The sequence below is a fragment of the Gekko japonicus genome, unplaced genomic scaffold, assembly GCF_001447785.1.
Source record: "Gekko japonicus isolate JY-2015 unplaced genomic scaffold, Gekko_japonicus_V1.1 scaffold2579, whole genome shotgun sequence".
NCBI classification, from domain to species: domain Eukaryota; kingdom Metazoa; phylum Chordata; class Lepidosauria; order Squamata; family Gekkonidae; genus Gekko; species Gekko japonicus.
In genome coordinates this window covers 51044-68703 of record NW_015164275.1, presented here as the reverse complement: position 1 = coordinate 68703, position 17660 = coordinate 51044, and the positions used below count along the sequence as shown (strand labels likewise).

Here is a 17660-nt window from a genome sequence, read left to right as displayed (position 1 = left end):
CGGCGGCAGCAGCGTTCACAGAGCGTCTCCTGCGCACGCGCAGGAGACGCTCTTGCACTTTCGGGGGGATTTTAACATCCCCCCGAATTTTTTTTAACTTTTTTTAATTTTTGTGCACATGTGGGGTCTCCCCACCCACCCAGCGGCGGCGGCAGCAGCGTTCACAGAGCGTCTCCTGCGCACGCGCAGGAGACGCTCTTGCACTTTCGGGGGGATTTTAACATCCCCCCGAATTTTTTTTAACTTTTTTTAATTTTTGTGCACATGTGGGGACTGGCCCACGTGTGCACAAACCTCCCCCGGCCCCCCAGCTGCCCCCTCCGTGCTGATTTAAGTATCCGCACGGAGGGGGCAACTTCAGCATTAGTATAAGGATTTACAGAATACCGTAGCGAAGCACAGGTATCAGGCTAGTCATAAATAAGAGAACAATGTGGTAGAAAGGGCCCATCTCCAGTGCCCACTGTCACCTACTTGCCTCTTAGTTCCCCCCTAGGTAATCCCACTGCCCACTTTGGGACCCACTGGACCCAGGTCTGCTAGGTCAATGAAACCGATTTCAGTAACCTTTCTGTCCACCCTTTCACTTCAAAGACTGCTGAAAGTATCAGAGCGAAGCCACAGCAGTGAAATTGGGAGAGGGTCTGCAAGAGGAAGGATTAACCTAAATTTTATTGCTTCAGCAGTACATATACTAAAACTGGATACAGGGAATTTTTTTTACTAGCTGAGCAGTAATATACTTCTAGTACTGTGTGTTAGTGTCCAGTTACACTAACAGTGGAGCCTTCCCTCAGTTCAAGAAGTGTTCCTCTGCCCCAAAGAGTCTTCCCTCCAGTGGAACACACCTCTTCCACTGGAGGAATACTCCATCATTAATTTAATGAAACTTGGGGTCCAATCCATAGTTTCTTCCTGGACCCAAAACAGAAGAATTGTGTATTGGTGTTTGGAACAGGCCATGCTCTGCTTTCATTTTGGTGAAAAGTCACTGTAGATCAGTTTTCACATATGGTGTGCTGAAACAACACATTACCCCACAGGTAACTTATGTAAAGTCCACAGTTCTCAGGCGGTGGAAAAATCGTGTAATTTGCACTCTTGATGCTAAGAGGCAAGCAGAAATGTGCCTCTTAAAGAAGTGCAAAAGAGCTGTGAGATTACTTCTTATCATTTGGATTTCAGCTAAAAATCCAGTTTAGGATTTACCTTTATATGTTAAAAGATCGTTGGGATAAAACACATGGATCTTCGTCAAAGCAAAGGCTGAATATCATTTTATCATACAACATACTAACTCTATTTTCCAGATATAACAAAAGACTTCTTTTCCCCATAAGAACTCAAGAATGGTTTCATTGCGTGTTCCCAAATCTGAGAGTTGTCCTCCAAGAATTTAACATTCATGGAGTCATAATATATTTAAGTCATCAAGTAATTTATTTATCTTTGTACACTTAACAGGTGATCAAAAGCAGATCTAAAGTTGTCCATCTAAACCATTAGAGGATTTTTTATGCTTTAAGACATATTGAACTGGGAAAGGAAATATAACTTGCCCCAAGAAAAACCTTCAGCAACACTCATTTCAACCCCCCTTGATCTCCAGCCTCTAAATCTGACATTTGTTTAGGAGTGGCTAGGGCCTTTTCCATCCTCGTTTTTATTTAATATAGGTTGCTGACCAAAAAGCTACTCACAAAACCACACACACAGAGCAACACAAATCTATACTACACCAAATATACAGTTACACTTAAAGGTCAATTTTCCTCAAAGACATCAGCACAAGGATTATGATTCTAGTAATTCCCCAAGCTTCTGTGTAAAAAAAAAAAAAAGGCAAGCAGCGGATTAATTCAAGAAAGAAGGCAAAATCTTTGAAAGCTGCACACACATCAAATATAAGGCTGCAGAGAAAACTAGAAGAGATTCACTGAGTACACCAGTAGTTATGTATGGAATCAAGTAGCTTGCATCCCTGAACCCATTTCAGAAGTCAGGTACAGAAGATGAAGAGGCATGTTGTTTGTAAGTGCTATGTGTTATATTTCAACAACACAGATGGAGGATTTCAGAGTGTATTTTTAAAACTTGCCAGTTACTATAGTCATTAATTTGTTGCACATAATTGACACAAGCAAAATTCTAGTTTTCATTTGAAACACCTGTTTTTAAAATCCTACAGTAAATATCAGTTATGAAGCTAGCAATGACACTCTTGATAATTACTGCATGTCTTCACTGACATTGATCTTTACTACACTGGATAGCAGCTTTCCAAAGACAGTGCAACAGATGCAGAGGGCAAGCAGGGGGCTGCTGTTGCTGTAGTGCAGCTATGACGGCAGTCACTTGAGCCACTTGGATCCACAGGATTTGTGGGCCCAGATCCTCTAACTGCACAAAGGGTGGGATCAAACTGTCCTGCTCACCAGGCTGGAGGCAAGGCCCTGGGCACCTAGAGTATGCACGCATCCCTCCGGAAGATGAGCCGCCAGCTACAGCCCTCCAGCCAGAGAACTTTGCAGGCATTCATCAGGGCCTTCCCAAGACAGACTGTCTGCGGGACTACCAGCAAAAGGATAAGTTTGCCCAAGCATACCTCCAGACACTACAAGACCCTACCAAGAACCCACCTTCTGGCTTTTCAGACAACCTGGGATTTCTTGCTTATGTGGGTAGGCTCTGTGGGCTTCCTGGGCCCCTCCAGTCTGAACTTCCGCAACTCTGCCATGATTCCAAACCTGCAGGTCATTTTGGGCAGCATAAAACACTGCACCTCCACACCTGGCACTTCTGGTGCCCTCAGGTCTGAGCCAACGTGACCAGTTATGTAGCATCATGCGAGGGCTGTCAACAAGCCAAAAACCTGTCAGAACAGTTTGCAGGGCTCTTACAACCCATGCCACCTGGGCAATGGAGAACTATATGTATGGATTCCACCACAGGACTTTCCTGGTCCAGCAGAACTACCAGCATTCTGCTTGTGGTCAATCTGTTCACCAAGATGAGTCACTTCATCCCCTGCATGAGCCTCCCCTCGGTGCAGGAGACAGCATGGCTGTTAGTGCAGTACATCTTCCACCTCAATGGACTTCCTGAGGCCCACAGATCCCGATTCACTTCCCAGCTGGTGGGCCCTGCATACCCTCCTGGGTACACAGGTTCAACTCTCCTTGGCTTACCATCCTCAATCTGATTGTTAGACAGAGGGACCAATTGCTACCTTGGAACAGTACCTACGTTGTAATACCAGTTATCAGCAAGACAACTGGGTGCTGCTCTTGCTGCCAGCCAAATTTGCATACAACAATGTGGTACACTCCTCAGCCCAGCAGACACCTTTTATGGCCAACTACGGGTACCATCCTTTCGGACCAGGCAAAACAAGCCTATAATTAAGTGGCTGACAGAATGAGGCAACCAGGGGGGCGCTGAAGGAGGGGGATCTGGTCTGGTTGTCTAAAAGGGGGCCACCAGCCATGCAAGTTGGACACCTGCTTCGTAGGCTCCTATCCTGTTCTGAAACAGGAGAACCCTGTGGCCTATTGCCTCCAGGCCCTGTGGCGTACTGCCCACGCACTTGGTGTTTCATCAGTCCCTCTTGGTCCCTGCTGCACCTCTGCATGTCCTGCAGTCTCAGTCAGTTCCACTGCCTCCCATCCTTGTGGATGGAGAGCTGGAATATGAGATGGCCCAGTTCCTGGATTCTTTTCTCCAGCATGGCTGCCTGTGGTACCTTGTTGACTTTTAGGGATACAGCCCTGAAGAGTGAGCCTGCAAAGCAGCTGCTGATGTCTTTGCTCTGGTCTTGCTCCAGCAGTTTCATCGCTGGTACCCTCAGATACCTGGTCCTAACCCACCTATGGTAAGAGGACCCTGGGGATCTGCAGAGGTGTGTGAGGAAGAAGGAGGTATCAAGAGTTACGCTTTGGACTGGTTTACACAATTCCTTACGGATCAGACACGTGATGGTTGCTGTCAGAAACCACTTGTCAACAATGTAAAACTTATGGGGTTTCACGAGGCTTAGTTTTATCTTGATGTAAAGCCCTTGGGAGAGATAATTTGGAGTTTTGGAGTTACGTGTCACTAATACACTGATGATTCTCAGATGTACATTTATTTGTCTAGCCTTCCTGATGCTGCTGTAGATGTAGTGCCTGGCTAATGTCATTAAATGGCTAAGAATATAAACAAGTTGAAATTGAATCTTGGTAAGATAGAGGTGATGCTGATTGTTTTAATACACTGGCATAAATCTGCACGTAGTTTGCACTTGGATTACTGGCAACTGTTCACCTCTGTCTTTAAAGCATCTCTAAGAAATCTTTTAGTCCCTCTGTCCCATTTCTCTTGCATAGTGGTCATTCTACTATAACACCTACCCCTCTAGTATTCCATAACTTAAAGATTTTGTTTTCTTTTTAAAAGAGTCATATTGGGTTCTGTACTGAGTCCTATTTGGTTCTAGAGGCATAGGTTCTTGGACCACACTTATACTTTACCTAGCATTGTTGCTAGAGAAGCTACTTAATTCACCTGCAGCAAATGCTTTCTGCCATCTTCACGGAGCTCAGAAAATAGCTCTGTATTTTAATCCTTCCAGTTTGGCCATGTCCATGCCATGGTTACCCTCGAGGCTAGACTTTAGTAATGCGCTCTACATGAGCCTGCATGTTAATACAACTCAAACTCCAGTTAGTGTAGAACTTTAGTGCTTCTTTGTTTATATTATACTGCACTTTTGGCATTGTTGTCTAATTCTGTAATTTGCCTGATTCTCAATGAGAAAGGTGAACTATAAAAGTAGTACATAAAAATCAGTTTGGTGTAGTGGTTAAGAGCAGCGGACTCTAAGCTGGAGAACTGGGTTTGATTCACCACTCCTTCACATGCAGCTAGCTGGGTGATCTTGGATCAGTCACAGTTCTCTCAGAGCTGTTCTCTCACAAGCAGTTCTCTCAGAGGTCTCTCAGCCCCACCTGGTGTCTGTTATGGGGAGAGGAAGGGAAGGAGATTGTAAGCCGCTCTGAGACTCTAAGTGAAGGGCGGGGTATAAACCTAAGTCTTCTTCTACTACTACTCTGTTATGAACCTGCCCACAAGTTATGCTCATCCTTAGAGACACTGCTGTGGACCACTGATGGGGAAAGGAGGGGTGCAGGAACAGATCAATTTTAACACTGGAGATTATCTTTGTAACTAGCATTTTGGCACTGAGCAGGAACAATGGACTGAGAGCACGTGGGCATGGGTTACTAGTAAACCTCTACTTTAGGGGGGACTTAAGATGATCCACTGTGATCAGCTGGGTTGCAGGATCAACTAAAGTTGCCCATGGTAGTGTGCCACTTCCACTTTCCTCAATTAACAAGTAGTCAGACTAGATGGCCTTGCCATCTCCGCCTTCTTTCCACCAAATTTAGATTCTTCAGTGCAATAAAGTTCTGGCCCATTTTCATTCACATTCAGTGTACCCCTTTCCATTCTTCTTCCCCTGACTATCTTCTGCAGTAATGAGGGGTGGCTGGTACTGACTAAACATGGTCTCTGTATATAAAGGTAAAATTTGGTTAGGGACAAAGGCAGATCTCTGTAGGTGCAATAAATAAACAGTAGCAGCTTAAAGGATTATAATTTTCAGAATTTATTTAAACACAGCAGAAAAGGTTTAGCAGGAAGAAGTTTCGTAGACTTTTGCAAATACCAGTAGTCTATTATTCATAGATCCAACAGTAACCATTTATCCTATTCTATTTTGCAAATGTTTTGCTTTTACTTACTTTCTTAATGAGATCTGGCATCTTCGACTTGTCTGGAAGATGTTCAGAGGAGAAGCAGCTTTCTATCTCTAAGGTATTCCCTTCACTAACAGCATCATTCTTCAATGATCTGGGAGGAGGAAAAAAAAAGAAATGTAGACATTTTTAAGTCCTCAATAGCAGATGAAAATTCTCCCAGTATATAGTTCTACATAAAATCACTTAGAGTAATTTTATTTCTTGAACTAATAATGGCAAACACCATTAGATAGAGCTACAGATTTCCTGCAAGGAAAGTAAAAATAATAAATACAGAATGTGGGTATCTTCCGAAACTGAGTACTAAAGCTGATTTTTTTAAAAAAAAAATCAACAGCCCAGAGTTCACATGCACATACCCAACATCTCAGATGAAAATCACTTAAATCCTTTCCCTAAATGATGGCTCAGCGTGCCCTCAATAAACGTTAACAATCCTATTAAACCTATACATAAGCATCAACAAGCATAACTGTTTTGAAGGGCAAGTTTAATGAAAATACTACTCCATTTTCACATGCTGACTTAGTGCTGCAGTCCTCTGGTTCAGCATTACTTTTTGTGAAGAGACAAGAATGGGAAGAAGCAAAAAAAAAAAAAAACCCAACTCCTAAGGTTTTGAAAGAATTGCAAAGCAGTGTGCTAGTTAAGCCAAAACTGTAGCTTAATAGTAGTTAAAGAGCAGGGCAAATAAAACAAAAGCTTTATATGAGTGTTCCAAACCTATCACTACCAGCTTTCAGATAACCCAAATGCCTGCTCACCACAGATGAAGGTGGTCCCTGGGTATTTCCTAAGCTTCTAACACATTTAGAACCATGAGGCTAGGGAGACTGAAGAGTGCAAATAACTGTTAAGGCAGTCCAAGATTGCAGTATTTCCTTTGGGACAGCATGGAAAGTTTCGAAAGAGATCCTGTTTTTCATTTTACCCTAGATATAATTTTACCTTTGCTTAAATTTTGGGGTTGTAGACTACCTGGGATAGCTTATGGCCAGTACTGGAGTTTTAAAAGATTTGGTTCTTTTTCAGCTCTCAATGGATCCATTAATTTCCTTCTCTCTCATGTTGCTGGAGAAAAGGATACAGAAGATATTTGCCATTGGCAAATTAATACAGCATTTAATACAGCAAATGAAACCACTGTGGGAAAAATGTCCTTCAGTATAAACTAAAATAATATAGACTAGATGACTAGAGAAATAGCAGATTTCCCTGCCACAGTTATTTTCCATGATGTCTCAACTTGGACTAAAACATTTGCATTGATCCAATAGGTTTGCACAACTATACCCAAAATACCTCTTGAGCTATGGGTCTTCCAAATTAGTATTTGAATCACTTTTCTAGTAAAGGGAAGGCAGTTATTTGCCTATCAGAATGATCCAAAAAGTACAATTGCAAATCAACTTTGCTAAGGCAAAGGCGAAACAGCAGGATTTACAGCCTTATTTGGAAATAATTATAAATATAAATTATGCCATACATTTCCAACAATTCCTAGTTCCAGTTACACTGGATGTTACACTGAATCATGATTTTTCAGAAGTAGCCACATATCTTTATTCATATGACAAATGCACCATGTATTTGTAGGCAATGCTCCCTCTAAGCTGTGGAGCCCTGTGAGGAAAAATTCTACTTTGTGAGCTACTGGCATTAAAGTTGTGAGCGAGTGATTTGCCTACTGCATAAATTAGTTTGCTCTGGAGCCACCCTTCCTGAGTTAAAACAAACATCTGTGAGCTGGCGTCCAAAAAACTGAGCTAGCTCACACTGAGCTTAGAGGGAACACTGTTTATAGGCTATGCCAAAGATGTACATTTGGGATTGTTAGAGACCACAGTACAGCTAAGGTATCTGATAAACAGCATTCACCTCTGTAAAAGATTTCCCAAGATAGCATTAGAACAAGCTGTTAGGTTACCATGAACGACACCCACTAATAATCACCTCTGAGAGTTTATAGAAGTTGTGCGCCTAGAAAAGATGGAAACGATTACTCAGAGATTATATATCACTTTGCCAGAAAATAATACCTGCAAATTTATTAGACCATATTTGGTTAGCAAAGGCTGCGGTCACACGGAACATTAGCCATGCGAGTCAGACGGAAGACATGCGGGTTTTCCGGGCGCGATCTCACCGGCACATCTGGGAAGTGTAGCACTCCCGTGGCTCAAACGAGGCTTCCTGCCGAAACCACGCGGCAAAAAACTAGTACCTCCGAGGTACTAGTTTCCGGAAACCGCGGGGCAAGGGCGGGCGTCTGATCGCGTTTCCGGTGGCATCCGGCGCCCGCCCATGTTCCCTGGCGAAAAAGTTTTTTTTTCTTCAAGTCTTTGTGGATGCGCAAAAGCACACAACGGAGCATGCGCAGTCATGGTGTAAACAAAAAAAAACCTTCCAGTTTGCCGCACCGCGCACTTCGTTTTTGCGCGCGGGATTGTCCTGCGATCGGCACCTCTCCTTTCCCACGGAACCTCCACAGTACCTCCACGGGAGGTCTGATCAGGTAACCGCGCCTTAGTTTGCCCCGGGGCAAACTGCCACACTTCCCCCCCGCAGTTTCCTGCCCGTGTGACCGGGACCAAAGAGAAGAAAAATCTTTGAAGAAAGTAATAATAGAGGAAGGCGATACAATGCATGAAATGTGCTATACCACAACTAAATATGATGCTTAGATTCAGGGGCTACATTAGAAATGTATCTTAAGATGGATGGCAACTTCATACTGGTGGCATCATTAAGAAGTGAGCAAAAACAAAGAGAGGAGAACAATGTAAGCTGCTTTGGGTTCCCACTGGGGAGAAAGGTGGGGTACAAATGGATTAAATAAATTTGCAGATCAATCAATCCAATAGTTTTTACAATTGGATTCAGTGGGAAATACTTCCAGGTGCACCTTGACCCTCCCCTTTCAACCAAACAGGCTATTAATTTTCTCAATTGCACAGTGGACATAAGAAGGTGTGAGAGTAATATTTCTCCCTCCTTTCCTAAGAACCTCAAGTGGTGATCTCAGATCCTGAATCAGTAGTTCTTTCTGATGTACAGAGATGACCTGATACTTTGTAATCACTGATCTCTCTTGTATGCTCTTTGGTACTGCAGGAGAAGGAAGCCTCAAACTTTCTCCAGTGTCACTTCTCTATCTCCCCCTTCTTTAAAGGCCTATTTGCCTGCCAGCATGTGCAAGCAAAGATTTCATGTCTTTCTGATGCAGGAGACTACTTCCTATTACTGGGCAGCAAACATAGTCTGAGATTGATCTTCTGCCTCCCCCCTACCCAGTTCTTTTCCCCCACTTTGCATAATTTTAAATTCCCTGTTGTATTGCGTTGTACAGCTACCCACCTGAATCTATCTGCATGGTTCACTGTATATCTTACATTGTATGTTCACATTGTAGCTCCAATTGTCATTACATTTTGTACTCCTAGTCCTACTGCATTGTTCATTTGATGTTCTAATCTATACTGTATGTTTACATTGGGGGGCGGTCTGTTTCTTTAATCTGTAATCTGCCTTGAGCCTCAGTGAGAACTCACACATACAAGACCCCTAGTTATGTAGAATCAAAAAGCCTGACCAAAGTGCTGGAACATATGATCTTAGAACAAAGGAAGGGAGAAGGAAACCTAAAATGCTTACATGACAAAACTCAGGCAACATCTCCCAATTACAGACTAACCAGTGACCTGGCTAGTGGTCAGTTCATTATTCAAGGGTCTTCCCCTTCTAATGTTGGACTTCTACTTAACACACGTCACTAACACACGTTAAAATAGTTAGTTGGGCTTTCGCATCCAATTTAAGGAAAGCCCCCTTTCCTGGTTTGTTTTGTGGTACATCTTTTTCAGTTGCCTCCAGAGCATCCTGTACATGAAGCGCACACTGCACTTGGGCTCTCCATATGGGGAAATTTTGTTCAGTAAGTCTTGGCACTGAGATTAGGGATGGGTTTGAGTCACTCGTGGATCCCTGGACTGTTTGGTTGCATCCTCTCCTACTGGTGCCTGGTTGATCCTCAGCAGATATCCTTACTGGTAGGCTGGTAATTTAAAATCCACTTTGCTGATGCATCTCACCCCAATTCTCTCCTCTTCTGTCAACTGCAAGCTGCAGAAATACTGCCACTGTCCAAGCTGTGAAGCCAGCTCTAGGGAAGATCTTTTGGTTTTGTAATCCACCAGGGTTTGGAGGAAAATGCCCAAGAAACCAAAAAGTTGCTTTCTGTCCAAAAAGCTCTAATTCACACACAGCACAGGGGAAACATTCACTGGTGGCCATAACCTTCTGTTGGAACATAAAAATAATGCAGCAGATGGGTGAATTAGCTGAAGAAAAGTTTTGAGTTGTGCTTCTCTCCGTTTCCCACTTTCCTCTTTCAAAGGTATAATTTAGCTGTCATTGTCTTTAGCCACTGTTGGGAGGGCTGAAGGACAAACCTTTTTTTATCATAAAGTCAGACATAATCTTCAGTGTGGGGGTTGTGTCATAACTTTGTTCTGCTGCTTGATTCTCTTTCGAACCCATCGGAATGAATGCTGCAAACCGACCGTGACATGCTTTGCCCAGGGGTGCATAGAGGCTCAGTGACAACTAAAGCTGCTTATCACAGAACTCTCAGTGTCATGGCAGACAGCTATGCTGGCCTGCAGTAGAAGAGCTGGATTCAAGTTCAGTAGCACCTTAGAGACCAACAAGATTTCCAGGGTGTCAGATTTCAAGAATCAGAGCTCCCTTTGTCAGGTACTGACGGGGAAGGTGCATGTATTGCCCTGCCCCCCCCCCCCCCCCCGGTGTGGAAGAGACCTAAGATATTAGGGAGGGTTACATGGAGGAATAACACAATAAAACAGTCTATCTAGCTACATCTTTCTAGTAACTGTAGAAAAGAGCAGGAGTCCAGGAGCACCTTAAAGACTAACAAAATAGGAACTTTGTGAGTCACTCCTCACTTCTTCAGATCTGAAGAAGTAAGCAGTGTCTCACGAAAGCTCATATTTTGTTAGTCTTTAAGTTGCTACTGGACTCCTGCTCTTTTCTACTGCTACAGACTAACACAGCTACCCATCTTGATCTTTCTAGTAACTGTGAACACCAAGATGGATGCTCTCATATGATCTTAGAACAAAGGAAGGAAACACATAATGCCTATGTGACAAAACTCAGGCAGTATCTCCCAATTACAAACTGACCAATGACCAGGCTAGAGGTCAGTTCATTATGCAAGGGTCTTCCCCTTCTACTCAACACTCATAGGTCCTAACATAGACAAACAAAAACAGGTTAACTCTTTCATGACATCAGGTAGAGAACTTGTAAGCACTCCAACACAAAGCCGGTGAGAACAATCATAGAACCGATACAAAGCCGAAACAAGATGCATATAAATGCTCATCATGGGATGCAATTATGCAGGAAGACAGGCTGCTCTAGTTGGATGGTATCCCTATAAGCCATGTAGATGCTGAATCACATTCTCCCCACCCCCTCACTCCCACTTCCTGTTGTCTGGGGAAATGACACCAGAAACAAGAATAAAGGTCAGGTCAGAAGGCTCCCAGCTGCTCCTGAATGTAAAAGATAATTGATCAAATGCACATCCAGTTTAAGATATATTTTTGAAGCATTCACAAATGAACAGTGTTTGGGTTAGATTTTGATTTGTAAATTTCTAATTGCATTTTTCCAGCTTTATTACACAGCAAAAATAATAATAATATTAAGATGACAACAGATAGCCACTGTTTTTGTTAATTTTTGAACCAACTGAAGGTACAAGGCAATGAGGACAGCAAAAACATTACTTGGCCCCCAAGTTTCCTATATCCAATATTCAATATGTTTAATGATTGAGAATTCTTTTCCCCTAGACTAGTTCTTTAGGTGCACAAAACCTCCTTTGAAGCTGGAATTTGAAATCTTGTCCCAAACTAATTCTACAGCATTGCACCTCCTGATTATCTTGATTACATTCAAAGTGTCTCAACAAAGAACACTCTCAAACTAGAAGTGTAGCAGAATGTTGCATGCCCATTGTGCTACACAGGTCCCTCCCTCCTTACTGACTGTGTGTGTGTGTGTGTTTGACACTGCTAACTGACCATTAGGTAGCTAGGCAAAAGGACAGCAGGACTAATGCCTATTTCTCTTTTCTCTCTCCCATCAGGTGACTGCAATACTGATGGCGTCTTAGACGACATACGGATGCATGCCACTACCTCCTGCACATCTCCCCACAATAGCTTTTAGCTCTGCAACCAAACTGGATGCAGAAACACACTGTTTGATTCTCTTAAATCAGGCCAAATATGCAAGATATAGGGACAGATTATCAGAGTTCAACACCTATCTCAGCCATGAACTTTTAAGAAATCAATATCCACCACCCAGTTAGTCTCCTTTGCATTTAAAAATGAACAGAATTCATAATAAAGTGTTGTTTACTTGACTCTTAAGACTGATTAATTGAGTCTCTCTGGGAACCTGCCCTATCACAAGTTTAGTTGAGGGATGGTTTTGTTAGCATTTGTGCCCAGATTGTAGAATTCCATCCATCAAGAGGTGAGGTCAGCATCTTCCCTTCAATCCTTCCTGATTAAAGAGGTTTTTATTCCAGAAGACCTTTGAAGATAATCATATATAGCATCGTCTATTAATTAGGTCTAAACATTACAGGTGCTACAGCAATCTGTTTCAGTGTCCAGTGTGAAAACTGTCACTCTGTTGACACAGACAAGCATCATGAACTGCTCTTATGTTTGATTCCAGCCAATTCATTTGCCAGTGGGAAAGAAAATTCTGTCAACATTTGGCTATTCAAACACTTGCACATACTGCTCAGATGGAAAAAAATTAGATGTAGTTCGATGTGTAACATCTTGTAAAAGATCTGAGAATTGCACACAAAAGCCATGAAGACTGCAGTGAAACCAACAACCTGTTCTTCACCTTTGCAGATAGTAGGAAAATTGTCTTCCCCGTAGAGGCAAAAATGACTGGGTTTAAACCCCGTTATCTATTCCCCTCCACAAAAGCAAAGGGCAGTGATGAAAACTGAGAAGGCTTGGGTCTCTAGATGCCTCTTTGCTACAGAGGTGAAACTGAGTAGGGATTTCAAGCTTCTTGTCAATTTCCTCTCTACAGCAAAGGGACTCCTCAAGACTAGCTGTAGAGCTTGTTAGTTACGCAGCTGATCTTTGCAGACTTTATGTAGGGACTACATAGTGTTACATTTTTCAGAACCAACAGCTGGATGCTCACACAACTGTGCAAGTGGAGCGGGGGGGGAAACATGGCTTTGTGGAGAAGTCAGCCGGAAGCTCTCTGGATATCGAAAACACTCCCTGAATGAGTTTCCATGGATATCCAACACCATGAGGTAGAACAGCATAAACATATTTATTTATCTAGACATTGATATCCCACTTTTGGGCCCCACAGGAACCCAAAGCAGCTTACAGCATAATTCTGAAAAATATATAGAGATAAGAGCACCCATTCCTCATACATCCCTACCAAGCACCAAGACATATTAAAACACCAGTGAAGTCGCCAGCACTGCATTGGTGGCCAGGGAGTCCATGATACCAAGATCAAGGAATAAAAGCACAGATATTAACATAACAAATAAATGAGACAGTTATGGTTGTACCATTTGCCCAGCATCAGTAATAGAAGCTCAGTAAAACCACAACGCCGGATGTTCTACCCTCCCCCCCCCCATCCTTTTTACATACTTAGTAGACAGGAGAAAGGCTCAAGAATAGGTGCTACAGAACAGGACGTATGAGTCTAGCACACATAGGCTGTAACTCAAAGTTCTGTTCACTCTTAATACAGATCAGATCCCAGTAGCTAGCCTCTATCTGTGGTTGCTACCTGTGGAGAATGTATCCCTCCCCAGTGTCCTCTGACACATTCAGAGGGCTTTGGTGACAATGCAAAGCTCTGAGGATCTATCTCACTGCTTCTGAACAACACTAAAAGTCTAGTGAGGAGAGACTCATTCTCTGTGCACATACCAGATAACTTGGGGGATGTTTATAATGAATTATTACTATCTGGGAAAAATACTTTTTGAGCAAATATTGATCAATGTAAGTACCAGCAAAGGGGGGGAAAAGCTCTTTAAATTTATTTTTATTTGTTTTACTTTACGTACCCTACCTTTCTCAACAGTGGAGACCTACAGCAGCTGACATAATTCTCCTCTCCTCCGTTTTAGAAGTAGATTAAGCTAAGAGCATATGACTGGCCCAAAGTCATCCGGCAAGCTTCCATGGCAAAGTTGAGATTCAAACCTGGGTCTCCTAACCACTACATGACACTGGTTCAAATGCATTTGACAAAGAATATGTATTTCTTTTATATAACTGAAACAAAATCCAGCTATTTAAGAGCATGTAAAAGAATACTTAATCCTAGCTGCCTGCATAGGCGTAATCTTCGTGGGGGCAGCGGGGCGTCAGCCCCCGCCGAGATTTTCAGGTGGGCTCCCCCCCCCCCGGGGGCCCCCCCCTCCCCCCCCCCCCCCCCCCCCCCCCCCGGGAAATTGGAAAGTCTACACCATGGTGAAATGCTTTCCTGGTAGATGTCAGTATGTTTCCCTAGCGTGTTCTATAATGGCCAAAACTGCTTGAAAGTAACAAGAAGTAGGCCCAAATACTAGGCACTGACTTACAGTTCTTTCTGGTCCTCATTACATTACCACACTGTCAATGTATAGGAAATATATTTAAGTTGATGTACTCTTTGCATGCTGCTTCAAGAGCTAAACTAAAAAGTGGCTGAAAGATCATATATATATAAAAAAAAAGATGAAAAGAAGCTATCATATTGAGTCAGATCTAAACCCAGGTCTAAACCCGAGTTTCCTCAGGAAGTGTCTGAGCCTACTTATACTGAGCAGGATTACTATTGCAATAGTACATCATAGGATAAAAATAATCTGTCTCATGACAGTTTGACCTTAGTGATGATGTGTTAATACTGAGACAGATCAAAATGCTGCCTCCAGCCCATCATTGTCATAATTTGACTGGCAGTGAAGTGACTTCCTAGGATCTAATGAGGAGGCTTTTATCAACCTTACAGTTTTCAACTGAAAATGCCAGAAACTGAAACAGGACTGTAACACACTAAGACATTTTATCACTTTTACATCCTTCCCTTCTTCCAATGAACTCGGAACAATCTCTGAGGGACTTTCCATTTTATCTTCATACTTCATAGTAAACTTGTGAAGTAAGTTAGAGATAAACACAGGAGCTAATTCAAAGCCATTCAAGCAAACTTAACAGTTGGGGGATGGGGAATTTGAATCCTGCTTTCTCCAGACCAACTCTAATGTGAAGTATTGGTGGCCCATATCTTTCACCACTGAGCTTAGAGCTGGCGGTGGCTAAAACAATCAGCTGTGGTCACTGGGCCAAATCTCAGTTCACTCACATTCACTAGGTGACCTATGGAAATATTGGACCACTGTTTGCCGCTGCATAGGAAATTTATGTATACCACTTTAGATTTTATGTGGTTTTAAACTGTTTCAAAATTTTATGTAAGCCACCCTGAGCCTGCTTCGGTGGGGAGGGCGGGGTATAAATCTATTAGATAGATAGATAGATAGATAGATAGATAGATAGATAGATAGATAGATAGATAGATAGATAGATAGATAGATAAAATTAAGGCAAGCCCTATAACGGGGGGGAAACGTTGTGATGCATATGACGTGATGCATACGAAGTTTACAGTCACCAGGCTGAGTTGTTACATAGGGATGGGGGTTGCAGTGAACGTGAATCAAACAAGATCAAGCAAAAAATCTGACAGAATCCAAACCATGGCACTTAGCAATGAATTTTGAAATTTCAGCTGAGACACAGAACAGCTTCTTTTTAAAGGCCACTGAGAAAGAGGAACTGTGAAATACACCAGTTGAGTTGTGTAACTATTATATAACAATAAGGAAGTAGATAGATAGATAGATAGATAGATAGATAGATAGAGAGAGAGAGAGAGAGAGAGAGAGAGAGAGAGATCCATACACATATATAAAATATAAATATATAAAAACTATAAGGAAAATTAGTCCTTCAATTATTTTGATTAAAATTCTTCTTGCATAGATACGTTTGTTACAATAGCAATGGACCAAGCTATGTCCAAAACAAAAAAGAAATGACCCAGAAAGATGGCTCCTATGACTTTCTGAACCTCTAAATGACCTGTTACTAAGCTTATTTCCATCTCTGTGATGTCTAATGCACCCTAGTTTTCTTATTCTGGTTAGCTTTCTGGAATGGAATCAGCTTGTAAGATGACAGGCGCTATAATAAGCTGTCGCCTGCTAGCAATTCCTCTTCTGTGAGAGACTTCCCTGAAAGTGTAAATCAGTGTGAATCAGTTCTGTCATGTGAGAATCACTGTGAACAAGCACTCCCTGGATTAAAATCTCACATTTGCAGCCTCTGCATACCTGCCGTGAACATTCCCTCTTCCAATAATTTTGAATTTCCTAATCAGCCCTGTAATATTTATTTTGTAATTAAAGTATTTCTCAGAAGTCAATCCTGCCTGAGTTCAAGACCTTGTCTACACATTATATTCCTTATGTGTTACTTCTGGATATAGGGGAATCCAGCTGAGGCACAAGGTGATAATGAGCAAGTGCTGGTGTAACCCTTTGTAGCAGGATATTATAAGAAGCCCTGACTATGTAAAAGCATATGTAGCTGGACTCTGCTGTAAAGCTTCTGTTCACAACCAGATTTGTTGTGACACTTGGGGATATCTAGATAAGGGTCATTTTGCATTGCTCAAGGACTATTGTTCCGCACTCATCATTAAATGGATTTATAGCAGTGGTTCCACAACACACTATTTATGTAGCCTTGCATCCCCATTCTAATCCCATAATTGTCCATTCATGCATCATGGTAAGATCCGTTCTTAAATACATCCACTCAAGCACCATTTGGTAGCACTGGACAGAATGTTTCCTTTCAGCCACAACAAGCAGCACTGAAATCCACCCTTTAATTAATTCATACTCTTCTTTTCCCCCACCAAAGAGAGGTTCTCACACATCTGGCCTACTGCTATCTACTGGCAGCAGGGCAAGCTGATGAAAGTAACTATTTCTAATTACTTCTCCCACTCACTCACCCTACAAGTACTGGAGGGAAGATGGGTTTCCCTATCTAGCTACAGAAGTCGAACTTGGGCAAAAAAATTATGATCTTATCCTTGGCTCTCAAAAAAGAATCTGTCACTAGCATCATTTCACGCTTTAACAAAAACAAAATTAATTAACTCATGCTGTTTCCTCAAGGTAGTTGATCTGTTTAACTGAAACAATCCCATGTCTTATCCCCCACCCAAGTATACTCTGATTCTTCGCTTTCTGTTCTCTCCTCCTGCAGCAAACTCCAGGCTCAGCTCCCTGGGACTAGAACAAGCTTCACAGTGCCAGTCTCTTCCTCGATTCCTCCACCCCAGTCCTGTTGGCAAGGTTGTTCTCCCTCAGTTGGATGACCAGTGTGTCTGGAGTGCCATGACTGACAACACAATGAGTGACTGTTGATGCAAAGTCCTCCCAGGGCATGCCTGTGTGCCTGATCCCAGGCTCTGGTGGCAGTACCTTAAATTTTCAGGGAGCAGACCCCAGTGAGACCTTGGGCCTTCTGGTATGCCTGGAAGCCACGCCCCCACCCGAACTGGCCATATGCTGATGGGCTGCAATTTTGGAGCCAGGGCCTGATTGCCTCTGCCCGTAAGCCACTGCCAGGAAGCCAGGTAAGAACCTTCATCCCTTCCCTTGCTCCCAAGCTTCTCCAGCTG

The 17660-nt window shown here is 42.6% G+C and overlaps 1 protein-coding gene across 1 annotated transcript in view; it reads right to left on the bottom strand.

Annotated features, from left to right (window-relative positions):
* The window catches only part of RFTN1 (raftlin, lipid raft linker 1), a 149774-nt gene that overhangs the window by 89358 nt on the left and 42756 nt on the right, over positions 1 to 17660 (bottom strand). Inside the window, exon 3 of the mRNA XM_015408750.1 lies at positions 5790 to 5898. Within this exon, the coding sequence (XP_015264236.1) occupies positions 5790 to 5898 (109 nt within the window). The remainder of the gene's footprint in view (positions 1 to 5789; positions 5899 to 17660) is intronic.